Source organism: Geospiza fortis, unplaced genomic scaffold (assembly GCF_000277835.1).
Source record: "Geospiza fortis unplaced genomic scaffold, GeoFor_1.0 scaffold167, whole genome shotgun sequence".
Classification (NCBI taxonomy): Eukaryota; Metazoa; Chordata; class Aves; order Passeriformes; family Thraupidae; genus Geospiza; species Geospiza fortis.
The window spans coordinates 2,928,488-2,944,734 of NW_005054355.1; the positions used below are offsets into that span (position 1 = coordinate 2,928,488).

The window sequence follows — 16,247 nt, forward strand, 5'->3', positions numbered from 1 at the left end:
CGTCTCCAGAGATCGTGAAAGGCAGGTCCGGGGTGTCGTGTCGGGAGGAGAGATGCCTTCTCTGCTGCCTCCGCTCTGGCCTCTGCCTTCTGCCCTCGAGAGTTAACAACTCCCCAGCTAAACGTGCCTTTTCCTGTGGCGTGGATTCCCACGGCCTGAGTATATCATTAGTTTAGTAGTGTTAGTATTATTGGTATTGTTCATATTGCTTTGGTTCTCATGAACTCCAAGATCCTGGAGCACGGCTTTCTCATCCTCCTGACCTCTGGGTAACCTCTACGTAACAGCGCTGTCCACAGTCCAGGATACGTGGCAGCAGCAATTAAACGTTAAGGACACTGTGGCTACAGGGACAATTTTAATTGCGAAGTTTAAGGTTGCCTGCATATCCTCCATATTTATATGCATCCCTTATTTAATTGTGCAAGATGTCTATCTCCAACAAAGGAGAGCATAAATTGCTTTTCACATCCATACATCTTTTCACTGAAATACATCAATACAACAGATCCAGTAACATATATTTAATAGTTTTCAGCAAAACCACCTGTTTTTGTGGCTAATCTGTGATGCTGTCTATCACTTCTTGTGACTTTATCAATTGTTAGACATATGTCAAGGTGGGAGGAGGAGTATGGAGGCTGGTGGTCTATGATGTTAGTAAAAGTATGCAAATAATGAGAGAAAAATGTCAAGCCTTTTGGAAAATGATACCGCTTTACCCACCTAACAAAGCAAGTCGACTCTGCATAGTCTTTAGCTGTGAAGAGGTCACTTACTGAAGTAATTTGCAGTTTTTCCATGTGACTGTCCACATGCAGTGAGCAGGCTGCATGCTCATTGTGGTTTTGAGATGTGGAAGCATCAGGCTCAGGAAGCATACCCTATGGCTTCCCTAGAGCTGAATGTCCTTTCCAAACAGACCATGGTTAATTTCCTCCCCGTGTGCACACAGGCTGGCACGTTTGTAGCACCAGTCAGTAAGGCACTAGGCATTCACTCCAGCTGTCACCACCAAAAACAGCAGCCCAAGTGTTGTGTCTGGACTTAGGATCACTTCCCAAGATGTTGTGTGAGCAACAAGGTAGCAGATCCTGAGTCTGTCTTTCCCAAGCTATTTACAGACAAGCTAAGTGGAAAGGGTGTCCTCCAGAAAGGCTTTACGATGGCATTGGGAATTACCAGTGTTATGAGAGTCTCAGCTTTCTGTATGAGCCTTGCATTTTAAAATACAATCTCCCATCCGTCCCTCCCAGCTCCTCGCAAACAATTGGGAGTTACTGAGCCATGGTGAGTCATGTGCTGTACAACCTCCTTGAGACCTTCACAGCCCCATCATAGTGGTGTCCTAAATTTTCAGACAGTTTACTGCTCTGGGGTTGCAGAGGTACCATGTGTGACACTTAGCCACTTCCCTTGCCTATGCATATACTGAAATCGCTCCAGTCAGTGTCAGCTGCACCAGCTCCTCAGATCTGGCAGCTCTTATTTTTGTCACAAAAAGAGCAGGCAAACCCATGAGAGGTGATTTTAAAGCCCTTTACACACTTCTGAGTTGATAATGAACCCCAAGTTGTTGTGTATTATAAAAATAATTTATAAATAAATTGAACATAAGGTGTGTATCTACCTGCATTTGTATTTTTAGTTCAATATTATTCCACTGTTTTGATACGCTGCAGAGAAATCTGTTGAAGGTTTGTGGGATTTAATGGACACAGACGTAGATTGGACCACTTTTATAGGAGCAATGGTGGCATCTAGTGGTTAACAATAGCAGTCCTACACCTGTGTTCAGAATGCCTTTAAAAAATCATGTAAAGGGCATCTAAAACACCATATGTATTTATAGCAGCCATAGGTGGAAAGCACTGACTAAATCTGGCTGTCCTTTAGGTGTTCCGTTAGAAAGTTAAGAAAGAATAATGGCTGAATGCCATTTTCAAAACAGCAACAAAAAAAAAGAAGCCTCAAAAAAGTGGTGAGAAATATCTATGCTTGATGCCAGAAAGGGGAAATTTAAGACTGTTATATATTAATTATTGAAAGGACTGGAGCTATTTCTATCACTAATCAGACAAATCTGAAAAATTTGCAATAGGGTGGCAGTGTTCAAATCCAAAACAAAACCTTTTTCACTACTTTTTCACTTTCGTTCTTTAAAGTATCACCACAAATCAGCAAATAACTCCCTTTTAGGGGTGTGAGATTAAAAACTAATTAGAGCATTTGGCTCTAAGTGATGGAAAATTATGTGCCCAGCCCACAAAAATAGCTCATATCAGAGCTAGCACAGCCACCTGCAAAAGCTAAAGAAATATCAATTGTCTTTGTAGAGCAAACTTACAGGAACCCTAAGCTTGAAATTCCCCTTGGGCATTTTGTTTCATTAGGGAGGCATACAGACATCATTTACAGAGTAGTAGTTGTAATTGTCAAACATCCTATAACATTTTTGTAGGCATATAATTATTCATTGATACACCTGGGTAATCATATTCATTAATCGTATCTTAACAAATAAATAATCTTTAGTCTTTATTATAATGTTCCAAAACTCCTCAGGGTTTATGGCTGAGTTTGGTATTTTTACATTGTGTTTGCATTATTGCAACATCTGGTTCTATAACCATTTGCATTTTTATGCATCATTTTATTTTGGAAGGTAATTATATGTCCGATCTATTAACCTTCACAGACATCTGACTGAATGTGGCTAAAGCCTTTTCAATTGATTTTACTGGGCACTGGACACAGCCCCATCTCAGATGAATATGCCCCTTTCTTTCAAGAGAGATCAGCTACTTAAATCCGTAAGGTCTGTCTTGGTTTGGAAAACAGGTGTCTGCCATGGAAGGCGGGAACCTCCCTTGGAACAGAAAAAAAATTACCTCCTTCCCTCTGAATTACTATAACTTAGAAATAAAGGGGCCTTCAGGCAGATATGGGAAAAGGAACAACAGTTCTTTACTAGTATATATATGTGTAACAAGGCAAAAAACCAACAGCGACAGAGACAACAAAAAGAACCAAAAGAACAAGGCACCTCTGAGGAAATTGGTTGACTTTTTCCCCCCTTCTTGGCAGTCTACCTGGCAGGAGGTGAGTTTTGGTGGGACCAGGGAAAGTGACATCCCAGTTGGCAGCACCCTCCCTGTTCCTGTGGAAGCCCTTGATCAGCATAGCTCACTACCTCTGTTTATACAAGGCAGTGCAATTTATTTAAAGAATATCAGACTTCCAGGGGTTTCAAACTGAAATTGGTAGGGTGCAGTTAAGGCTAAATATCTCATGTAATCCCTTTTCATGCGTCCTGTGAAGTAGCACTTGGGAAGTGATTCCCACCTGCCAGTGCCACAGGAAGCATCCCTCTGAAGGGGGAGAGGCTCAGGGATCCGGACCCAGGTACAGAGAGCATCGCACCCTTCCCTTCCTCCTCCTCACAGCCACATCTTTTTTCTCTTAAGTATCGGTAGCTGTTGTTTCTTAGGAACAGATGGGACAAAATTCCATGAGATAAAGAAACAAAAGGAATAATCCTAACCCCCTACGCAGTTTTACCAGGATTTCCTTGCAGAGAAATTAGGCATAGTGCAGCAGGAGGCCAACTGCAATATCTTGCTCCTCCACTACTGTCCACAGGGCCAATTCTGATGCTCATATATTTGGTCCTGTTCCAGACTGAGATCAGTGAAGTGCAACAGGTATTAATAAAAGCAAAACATTTGTATCTTCTAGAATTATTTGCAGTTCTGAAAATCCATCAGTAATTAAAATTTTAGATTCAAGATGATTTCACAACATCACCTATTAGTAAACCCATATTTTACTCTGGGAAAACAAACAAACTACACAATCTACAATTTAATTAAAGTGTGGAGCTTCATATTCAAATTTAAATAAAAACAAAATTTAAATTATATGATAGACTATGCTGGGAAATCTGTAATTCTGAAAATCTGTTTAGATTTAACATTTCCTCTATTATTTATGAAAAAATATTATTACACCAAAGTTTACATGGACAATTTATGGGTAAATTTGTTTAACTTGCTTTATTTTACTCTTATTTCAAACTGTTTGTCTTGTCTGTACTTTGTAGTTGTTTTCCTCTCTTCTTAGAAGAGAAATAAATTAGGCAAAATCACTGTCTTTTATGAATAGAAGACCTCCACACATAGCTCCCATCTCTACGTGGGATACACTAGAATGTTCTAAGTGGTGGATAGCAGTGTTTACTTTCTTCCTTCTGAGGTACCCCATGGTACATAGCCGTGGACTAGAATGGAAGACATAGTCTCAAGTGGTTTAAACAGATTTGTCTTAATACTTTTGTCACACATTATTCCCTACTACTCTAATGAGAGATGAAAGAATTAAAAGAAAGTCAGCAAAGCTGTGTTTACAAATGCTTAGGATAGACAGAAATCCACTGTACCTCAATCCTGGTAAAGAGATGGCTACAGCTGTAAGGAGCACAACAGGTCTCTTTTAAAGACCTTAGCAAACACATTCTCCATTCTCCATCTGAGAACAGCCTGTATGGAGGAAAATCAAGATTGAAACTAAAGAACTTTCTTGCTTTACATAACTTCCCTGCAATTTCTGCATTAGGAAAATAAACTGTGTAGTGTTTTCTTTCAAAATTGTAAAATATGTTCATGAGACTGAAAAAGTTTTAGTTCTAATAGCTTTTAGTAATTGTTTTACTACCAAAGGTAGTAAATAGCACCATTTGATTAACCTGGCCACAAGAAATTTTCTTCTTTTTCTACCTTGAAAAGAAGAGAAGATTAAAATGGAGGAGTAATTTCTAATAGCAATAGCAGTATCCTACATACACAAATACCTTACTGGTTAATCTGCAGACTGCAGTAATGCATGCCAGGAAACAATGTGACATTCTTTGCTGTGTGGTTTGGGAAAGATAGAGGTCACTGCTTTAAGGCTGCTCAAGCAATCTGAAAAGAAAAATCTGGCAAAGTAAATAAAAATCTAAACTGAATTAAAAAAAATCCACTCAGAAGAGAACTCTGGAAAGATAATAGCAGGATGTCTATGGACATGAACAGCTATTGCTCCCAGAGGAAGAGCTGAATAGTTATCTTTCATTATAAACGAACGAAAACAGAAGTGAAAATAAACACATACACATCCCCTCTTCCAACATCCAATGTCAATGAATGTGACATCTTAAAAAGAAAGACTAGGAGGAGAGAACTATATGGTCAGAAGCCTGATTCTAGGCGTATTGGTTTCACGCATTTACGTAATCCTTTTTTAGGAATTGTTGAAGAGGTTATAAACCAGTTGATAACAAAAAACATTTTTTCTAAGTTTGTTAGGAGTTTTACTCAAATATGACTTTTACTCTGATTTGACACCAAAGTCACCTAATGGAATATCCTCCTAGTCTGCAACTTGAAATGCCTGGATGAAGGACAAATACTGATATTTACAATACTCACTATCTTCATCAAACATTGCAATAACATTATTTTACAATTGTTATGTAAAGCCAGAAAAAAAATTTCTTTTTTATATTGTGTCACTTTTCCACTTGATCCTAGAGACAAATTTCCAAAATCTGAATTAAGGATATAAATCATTATACTTAACATTAAGAGAGAAAAATATAAAGAATTTTTATTAGAATCCACTCTTTCAGTCTATCAGTATTCTGAATTTATGTAGAAGCTGTCCCATTGAATTTGGTAGGATTATGGATGTGTCAGCTTCTTGTTCTTATTACTAGATTAGTGTATTAGTAATCATACTAAGATTTCTAAAAAGCCAGATGAGAGCTAAGCATTATGAGATTATTTTTCCTGAGAAGTTTAATATGTTGTCTGCTGTAGCTAATCACACATGAGATTAGAAAGCCTGACAAGAGAGTTTAAACATGCCATGGATAAACTATTAAATTCCTATCAAAGACATCAGAAAGCTGCTTATTGATTTCAACTAGCCTTGGAACGGGCCTGAAATCTTGTTTATGCCTGAGACCTTTCTTATGCTTTCTTGATTTGAATACAGGTAGGTTCTTTAACAGCTACGCTGGGAGCCTAATTAGATGTTGGATGAGGAAAATATACATGCACAATAGGAAGAGTAGTTGTGCCACCTTGTGAAACAAAATTGTGGTTGCAGTCAGATGGTTTCTGGCAGCATTTCATTACAATTCAAACTCTCACATAATGTCTTTTGGACCAAGTTATTATTACACAGTTTTGTTTTATACCTTTTATTAGAAAAATACCTTCAAAGAAACAGCTTTTCTAGCTTTCTGATTTGTTTGCTGAAAATGCTATCACAGTTTTGAAAAAAATTATCTTTTACCTGCTCATTTCTGCCCTATGTAGCTGCAATACTTTGTGCAAAGAGTAGATATCTATTAATAGTAGAAATTTTTCCAAAATAATTCTATCTTTGTCAAAAATAATCAATAATTGTATAAAGTAATTGGTTCAGAGAATCTAGAATTTTGAGGGGAAACACAAACAAACAAACAAATCTTTTAAGAGGCATAAGGGATTTCCCAAGGAAAAGGTTGGATTTTTTGTTTTATCTTTCTATGATTGCATTCAAAAGTTTTTTAAAAAATCAAAGCAATTGAAAGAAAACACTTTTTAGATTTAAAATATATTTCTGTGAGTAAAAATGTGTGCTTGAGATATCAACCATGAAGTCCATTCAACAAATTTCTACAAGAACACCGTTGCTCTGTTTTAAAAATACATCATATAAAATATATACATCATAATTTTCACTAGCATTTTTTACTTATAAACAAATAGGAGATTTGATTAGTAATGTTGTAAACCTATACTTGGCTGAAGAGAACCCCACAGCTGAAGAAGGATTTATCCCTGATTTTCATTCTATTGTTTGACTTATTCAATGAGCAATTTGTGGCATATTTTCTCTACTCAGTTACCCAGTACATGGTGGCCCAAATTCAGCAGAATATATTCTTTTTAGCATGGAAGCTATCCTAATGGAACTAGAATAGTTAAACTAGAAGTTTCAAAACAGAAATTATAAAAGGTTAACTTTGTGCATAAAATAAAGACAACACCGCAATATTTTACTTTAGAATGGCTATATTTTAAGAGATGCTACAAAGTGAAAGTACAGGTTTGCATTTAAATGCACTGTCCCCAAATCAGTAATGTGGGAATTAAGCTTCTTGTGATTAGAGAAATAGAGTGCTTGAAATTAAGTCCACTTTAGCTTTTTTTTTAATGTATTTTACTCTTAAAAGTTGCTATAGTGAAGAGAGAAACTATGAAATTCAATTTGCGGCTCATATGCATTTAGGACTTAACATTCTCAGGAAAATGGCATCAAGCGTGAAGTCGGGCAAATTTGCTTTGCAAAATCCCGCTGCTTACATAGATACTTGTATTTTATACAACGTTTGCAGAGGAAAAGTTTGCTTGCTGGGGAATTGGCATTAACGACACTGATGAGCATCAGCATGTAACAAATTGCAGAAAATATCCAGGGTTCAGGATTGTTTATCAATTTACATTGTGGCCTTGAGGTAAGAATGAAGAAAATTTACAGTTTTACAGTCTCATGCCACAAGTTTCTAAGAGAAATATTCTCATGGGTAAGCTTCTGAAATTTCAGATGATCATAAGACAAATATGGATTAATTTCTCTGATGATAAAATAAGCATATGTGTCTTACTCTCTTTTGTATTATCCTGACTATGGTTGTCTCCAAGACCTGTGTCTATGCAAAATCTAGCTAAAGTAAAAAAGGTTTTGGATTTTAAAGGTAGGCTAGTTAGTCAGGCTCCTATCCCATGTGGGCACCCATCCTTCCAGGCTGGAAGATGCAAGGTTGATGACAGCAGGCTGATCCCCATGAATTCTCATTTCATTCATATTATGTAACAATTTTATATGCCTTGTGCCTCCAAGCTGCTATGGCATATGTGGCAGCCATAGAAGAATTGGCTGTTATGATCTTCTGAGTGCTCTCTGGACAAAGATGTGAAAGTTCCCCTGGGGCAAGGAGGATAAATTGCCGATTGTTCTAAATTAATAAATAAAGGAATTTCTCAAGTAGTATATTCCAACAATTCCATTTTGTATAGTTCTTTCCACATGTCTGAGACAAGCAGGACTGATATGGAGAGATATCACCATATCACCCAAAGGAAACAGCCAGAAAGAGTTTAGCAGGAAGGCATGCACTGCTCTTTTTGGCTGGACTGGTAAGAATGATTGCTGTGGCCATCAAAACTTACCCTCTGTCATTTTTCTCACTATAACATTTTGTAAAGCAGGAAGGAAGGAAAGGAGAAGCCAGCAACCAACTAAACCAAACTTTGAAAGGCTGAAGATAGACCCAAAGGCATGGCTGTGCTGCAATACAAAAACATTTGTGGAGGGGAGACAACCCCATTCCTCCCTATTCCTGGGACATGGACAGTAAACAACATTTTATGTCATTACCTAAAGATATTTTTATATTAAATTGGTGGTTCAAGTCTATTATTAGCTATATTTGTCTTTATTCCACGAGTAGTTGTAAATGAGAAAGCAAGGAATTGGCATTTCTTAGTCCTTGCTGTGTGTATATGGCTAATCCTTGTCTCTGGCTCCTTTTATTCAAGTAATCACCTCTAGGAATTTTAACATTAGAACTTACAGTTTTCAGCTAACTAATTATTTTCTCTCAATAATATTTTAAACAGACTTCAGCTGTTCAGCAGCTAGTGATCAAATTCAATAAAACCATGCCCTGTCATTTGCAGCATTTCTCTTCTGCCATGATACAAAAGGTGGTACATATGCTAAACCAGCTTTATTTGGTAAATACAGCTTATAAGTATTTTTTCTGTCAAGCACACATCAAGATCCCTACTACTACCCTGAAAGTAGCGTTTCCCCAGCAGCATAAGGCTGCAGAATTTATTTGCTGGGGAACATTTTCTACAGATTGACCTCCCTATTCTGATGGAAAGGTTCAGACCTCAACTCTTCTCATATCTTTGCCTTTTCCCAAAGTGTGATTTCCTGAGCTGAGGGGAGTCAGAATATTCCTTATCTGTCTCTTGCAGTGTCAGGCAGGAAATTATAGATTTTATTGAAGCTCTAAAATTTGCCATTCTCTTCCATTTGTTTAGCTTCACTCTTTTAAACCAAGGACATGGGAAAAAAGTCTTCTCTTCACCTTCAATACACTCAATGATTCATCTCTTCTGTTTTCAGAGTTGTATTTGAAAGCCTTTTCACACTGAAGAGTGCTCAGCACGCTGCTTTATGCTTAAACAGTAGCTGACAGATCCTGCACAAGAAAAGATTTTCCTTTTCAATGCCTCATTTTCAACAAAGCTGAGGCTAGCATGGGGGCATATTCTTAGAAGACAACTCACCACTGACACCAGTTTTCAGCAGAATGATACATTACAGAATGGGCAGGCATGAGTAAATTTAGAGCACTGCCATGCAAAAATCCCTTGGGTTTTAAAGGAAGAAAAAATTAGTTTCAAAGAAACTCTGCCACCACTAAGAGAAATTCCCATTGTGTGCATTTATAGTGCACCCATTAAGTGCAACAACTGAACCCAGCTGACTTAATTTTATATTTTTTAGTGCATTAAATAAAGGGGTATGCAGAATGTGAAAAATAAGTACTGAAAACAAGGCTGAACATTTAATAAAGTATCCAGGGACTAAAATTATGCAGGATAACAGTAGGTATCAGAGGTAACAAGAACTCCTTGTGTAGTTACAGAAAAAACAGTGATGCTGAGGAGGCCAGAGGGCAGATATGTGAGCACTCATTATATCTTTCTTTCCTTTAAAATGCCATAATACTTACATTTTTCATTAATTTTAACCGAGGAGGTTATTTTTGAACCGGTTGATAACACAGTCAGCACCAAAGATATTAGAATTCAGTATAGGATGGGGCAGGAAGACACCAGTAAGAACCCTTAGGGAAATTAGATATTGCAAACATGAATTCTGGGATGCGTCAAGAACTCTGTTGCTGCTGTAAAACCAGAAGTTGCATCTCATAATAGTGAGTTTGGTGAGGTTCTACACAAACAAAACAGTATCAGTGTTAAACTGATTTAAAGTTCAAATGTCATTGTTTAAAATCTCATAATTTGCCTAACTATGGCTTCCAGAGAGAATAACCTGAAGCAAATCCAGCAACTTCCTATTATGTAAAAGCCTAACAAGAGCTGAGAGTAGAAAGTTCTCATGAACTTGTGGCTTTCCTGAGCACAGGGGGCTGTGCTCAGCCAATTTCCACTTTTGAGAACAAAAGCATGTCCTGAGGCTTCAACATGCTTTACAGAATCAAATCAGCATTTCTTGAAGATGACTTAGGTTCAGTCACTCAAAAATTCTAGATTTTTGAGCATGGTACTCAAAATTAGAGCAGGAAAAATTGGTATATTATTCTTAGTACCAATTCTTTAACTCTTTGCAGATTTTTCAGGTCCACTGCTGAGATTGACTTTGAAAACTAGGAATCTATACTGATGCCTGTACTTTAAAAGCCTTCTACCATTGTTCTGATCAGGAGCTCCCATCTGTTCTCTGTTTAAGTTCAAGTGACTTCAATTCCTCCTTCTAGTTCCACTGGACACCTCCACAGTGGTTCTAAACTCTCCTGATATTGGGTGAATTTTTCCAAATATTTCTGCTGAGGTTTGCTTATGGAGGCTCTGTTGCCCTGACAGACCATGGGATTTTCTGCCATGTCCATGCTGTACACACCACTCTCCAAGTCTGTGCAATAAAATGTCCTAGTTGTGGTTTCTTGGCAAGAATTTGCTGGTACACTTACAGCAATGAATTCTTTCTAAAAAGTTTTCTTCCTTGTCTGCCATTTGTCTATCTGCAATAATGCATTTTATGCATGATGACTGCAATAATGCATTTTAACAATCAGCAATCTCCCAAAGTAAAGCCACCAAAAAACTTGGGTTTTAAAAAAAAAATTATATCAGGAGTGCAATGTTATGGCAGTAAGTTTTGCCAGGGTGTATTTCATAACAAAATATAGTTCAATTCACAATAACATAGTTAAATTATTTTTTGAGGGTTTGTTGGTGCTTTTTAAATAAAAATAATAGAAAGATAATATCAAAGTTCAACCTCCAAAATTAAAGATAAACATTTTTCTTCCTGGTTCTTCATTTATTTCTACTTCCAGAAATGCATCAAATTAAACTTTGAAGGAAAACATAAGTTTTTAAACATAATTTAATAAATTATAAGGCATTTTTCAATACAACAGTTATCACACTTGTGTTCCCTGGTTTGATGCCAATATTTTCATCAAGGGAATAGATGTTTGCTGAAGACCTCTTTTTCTTTTTTTTTTAATGTAAATTGTCATCTGAGCATTCTAGCTGTCAATGGAGAGGTTACACTAAGTGGAAAACAAATTTATATTACATAATAAAAATGTACTTTCATAATAGAGCTTATTAACTGCTTTGTTGTGTTAATATTCTCTGGAAGAAAAGAAGTGTTCATAAACTAGACCCCAACCCTGCCATTATATTGCTTAGTAGTTATGGTCATTTACCTTATAAGACAAACTAGTATAGTTGGGGTTTTTTTGTTTTTTTTTTTTTCTTTCTTACTGTTAATTTAATTTGAAACTGCAAAACAGGAGTACTTAGAAGACAGAACCAGGTTAAAAGTTGAAGCCATCTGCTTTAGTTCCTAAGGGGAAAAAAAGGAGAAATATCTAGGTTTTGGGCAAATTCTGTCACCATAATTAAAATATAAAAAAATCCTTGTTTATGAGAAACATTTACTGAGAACATTATTCACTTTCTTTTTCTGGAATAGATAGTAACTCATTTTGTGTCTTAACATTGCCACATTGAAGAAATGATGTGCAAGATGAGTGAAAATTATTCACCTCTTTACAGAGAGCAAAGAATTTATTTTTTTTTTATAAAAGCCAGTTACTGCTATTTTGTCAGAAGCAGCATGGTGATAATTTAGGCAATCTCTGTGCCAGGCAGCTCTCAGCTCCTGCCATGTTCCTTAGGAGTAGGATCTGTGCGCCTGGAACTGGGTCATGGTTTAGTGACAGCTACCAACTGCCCAGGAGTTCTCAGCTTCCCACTTCTTAGAGCAGCCCGGGACTGTTGCTTAACAGCACCTGGTCATCTGCATCCTGCCTCTGAGAGCATCATATTTCAGAGTCTACCTGTTTTCATCAGTCTTTACCCATGCATTTTGAAGTCTGCTTATTTAAATGTGCAATGGCCACTTTTTGAGGTCACTGGCCCTAGTGCAAAACATTACTCTGATATAGGTGGTGGTGCAGCTTTCCTGCAGATCGTATGACACTGGCTGAGATAGCTCAGTGTGGCAAGCCAGTCTCCAGAAAATATTGCATCACCTGTGGTGTAAATATGGTGCACTTAAGAATATGCCAGAGGGAGCTGCAAATATATACTGATTTATTTTGAACTTTAAATGTGCTTGCCAAACTTGCATACTGTCAATGTGTAGCCTGAATAGAAACTGGCTAGAAGCAAGTAGTGGATGTAGCTGGCTCCATAAACTTGAACCGTGTCAGATAACCAAATATGATGTTGGTATATACAGATATACCCAGGATGGATAAACAGGAGCTAACTTTGTGTCAGAAAAGAAACTTGAGAACAATCTCATAACTGTACTGTAAAAGGAGGATTTGTCTAACCACACTGCTGATGTTACAAAGAACAACTTCCAAGAGATCCTGACATTCTCTCTGAATGCCATGTATGAAAGGAAAAAATTACAAAATCTTAAGCCACTGAACGTTTTTTTGAGAAGGATATTTTTAAGATTCCGTAGAATGAATTGTCAAGACATGCCACTTATTGTTTGTCAAGTTTTAAAGGTATACCTGGAAGCACATCTTCTGGCAGAGATCAGGCAGGGAAATCTTCCTGGACTTTAGTACCTGTCAATCAAGTATACCACTGTGCTACTAGTGACAGAATTTAGTCTTTAGTTTGCAGAACTTTATAATGGATGTCTTCTTCATCATCTCATTGATCAACAGGTTTCTCCAATTTATTCTGCTGAAATCATCAGTAACAGCTTATTCCTTAACACTTCATAAGCTTGCAGCACCAGTTTACTTAATTACTAGGTTTGAAACTGATTTTGGACACTAAACAACTCCTGCTAATTCACATAAATATATATAATTTTGGTTTTGGTGACCTGTCACTGTATCTCACATTTATGGTCCACATCACCATGCTGAATAATGAAGTTAAAATGGATTAAGAAAACAACAGCAAAAAGAAGTTTTATTTTCAGCAAGCTTTCAGCCCCCAGTCATAACATGTTAAAACATTTGCAGGGGAGAAAGTGAGGGGGAACTCTTTCATTAAAAGACAGGGTCATCTCTCTGGAGTGAACTGATCCCACAAAAAGTTTCAGTGGGAGCCAGCAGAGATGACCAATTCTGCCTGCCTTGTTTGCCCCAGTTGCAGGGCTGCCCCCCTCCCCAGGTAGCCAGTACAGACTGCTGAGCTGCTTCAGTGTCCAGCTCCTTGTCTGAACTGCCTGTCTGACAGGCAGGGTGCCCAAACCCCTGCATGCCCTCAACAGCCTCAGCTCACAGCTGTGTGAGAAATGCAGCTTTACAGACCTCTGCATAATTCAGGTATTAATTCAGACATAATTCAGAATGAAAATACACCGAAGAGCATGCCCAGAGCAAGAGGTTAAAACTGAAGATCCAAGAAATATTACAGGCGTCAAACAAATGGAAAGGTCAATGATAGCTGCCTGCTGCCAGGATACAGAGGGAGGCAGGCCAGGTACTTTGGCAGCATCTGACTGAGCCATCATCGCAATTGTTGTGTCCAAACTCAGGTGTGCAGGGAATAATCTACCATAATGGAGGGGGATCTCACTTGGAATGGAAGCAGATTTTCTGATAGTAGAATTGCCTTCTGAAAACAAGGTCACTCACTCTCTTCTTGCGATGGCGGTATGGACACAGCACTAGGGAAAGTATCTGACCAAGGCACATGCCCTTAAATGTAGTCACTCAGGTAAAATTCAGTAGATTTCACTATAAAGAGCCTACCTTTATTTTTGTAAAAAATACACCCAAAGAAGCTGATTTCTCACTCCAAGGTCAGACGTGCACTCAGGCCCTAAGTGAATTCTTCTCTCCCTCAGCAGTTTGCAGGGTATTGCAACATTCATTTCCACACAACATTACTGCTATAAACCTTTTTACTCGCTTGTTTTCTACTGCCTCAGGACTTGACAACTTGCCAATTTAACACACTGCCTTCCAGGCTGCAAACAATATCTCTATTCCATTTGCTGAGAGAACCCATTTTTCTCTAGCTTTGAGCTTTGCATAAACTTATACTTCCAGCTTAATTACTTCTAATATTTAGTATTTTAACCCATATGTAAAAAGTCAGAAATACTGTTGTATCAGCTCATTCAATTCTAAATGCCTTGCCCAGGATTTATTCTTGTCCTAAGTATACTTTCTATGTCACATTTCAATCAGGGATGAAGCCTGATTTAATGTCATAGCTTTCTCTTTATCCTCAGCTTAATCTTAACAAATTAGGAGGTTTTCCATTCCATTTCTCATTATTTTATTTTAAACAGTCTCTTTAAACTGTGCTCTATGGTAACTTAATATTGCAGGCATTTCAGAAGTGATTATGGGGTGCAATAACTTGTCAAACCTTTAGAGCAATACAGACCATTTCAGATAATACAGAGCTTTCAGATTCCTTACTTGAATTTTTTTCTCCACAAATTATTCTGAAACTTGATGCTTAATTAATATTAGTCAGTTATTATTAGATGCTAAGTTAATATTAAGAAACAGACATTTAAAAAATGAAAGTAAAAATAAACATTTCGGCCCTCAACTATGCAAATTACCAACATGCCAGGTTACAAACACCTAGTTCAGCTCTCAATGAGCTGAGACAATATTTATGGCATTGCTCATTTAAAAAGCCAGAGAACAAATGCAAATTTAAAGATTGAATGCCCTGTGCTCATTTTAGCCTAAGAACTAGTTTTATGAGTCACAAAGTCTCTCCTTTAGCAATTCACCAGCAGGGCTAGTCACACACAGAACATAATGGCTTCTGTATTCAGATTATTTTTTGTACCAAGCAGTTTCAAAACATTATCATTCTCATAGTTCAGAAAATAAAAAATGCATATGTGGGTGTAGAAAAGAGGACTCAGACTTCGAACAAAAGCAGGCACCTCCCACAACAAAACCATCCCCTGTTATTTCCATTATCTTTATCACTTCCCTCTGAGAAAGAATCAAGATTTTTAGAAGAGAGGCCCAAACAGCTGAACAACAACAACAAGAAAAAACCTGCTTCAGGATACATGCTTATGTCTGTGTTTTCAGTATTGAGTTGTGCGTAGAGAAAAGCAGCTTTAAAGGCTGAACAGGCACACACACCCACAGGTATTAAAAACAGCAGTCTGCCAAATTTGAAGCAAATAAGCCCAACACTCAGAAGATTTGTGCTGTGTGTTGAACAATAACTGTGCTGCCATAAAACTTTCTGCCTTCTGCCTTAACTCCACAATGCTTCCTCCAAGGAGACTGACCTTACCACAGGCAAGAAGAATTCCCACAGATGAACCCACTTACAGCTACAAGAGTTTCAATTTACTACAGCAGCTGCAACAAATTGATTTCTGAGCTGAGAGTGGCTTATTGGAGAATTTCCAAAAAGAGCACAATCACCACAGACGAAACCCCAGAGAGAAACAAGCCCTCTTCAGGAAGGCTGGTTCATATACTGGGTTGTCTGTGAAGCTAAATACATGGATGGAAAAAATAATGCACACCAACCCAGGATCTGTGTGTTTTCGTCAAAGTGACATAGCTAGTCATGCTGCTATGAATTAACCATTCTTCTCTCTCAGTCTAAAGACTGCCGGCCAACTGGTTACAATAATGCATGGAAAATATAATTGTGTACAGGATTTTTGTTGCTGGGTTGCCTTAATAGAATGTAATATATCAGAGGAGACAGTGTCCAGCACTTTTTCCACAACTACATGACTTACAATAGCTCTGGTGAGGAAAAAGAACACTTAACAATATGTAGTTGGTAACAGAATATTCTGACTCTTGGATTCAATGTCTCATGATCAGCATTTCACCATATCAGGATCACTGAAACAAGTTTCCTGTTGCAAAGATACACAGTCAGTTTCCGTGATTAGAAAAT

General features: G+C 37.5%; 1 protein-coding gene across 1 annotated transcript in view; it reads right to left on the reverse strand.

The window, feature by feature from the left end:
- CHSY3 (chondroitin sulfate synthase 3) overlaps window positions 1-13,851 on the reverse strand; it is a 154,088-nt gene extending 140,237 nt beyond the window's left edge. The window contains exon 1 of the mRNA XM_005423578.2: window positions 13,701-13,851. Coding sequence (XP_005423635.2) covers window positions 13,701-13,851 — 151 coding nt within the window. The remainder of the gene's footprint in view (window positions 1-13,700) is intronic.
- Between the last annotated feature and the right edge of the window lie 2,396 nt (window positions 13,852-16,247).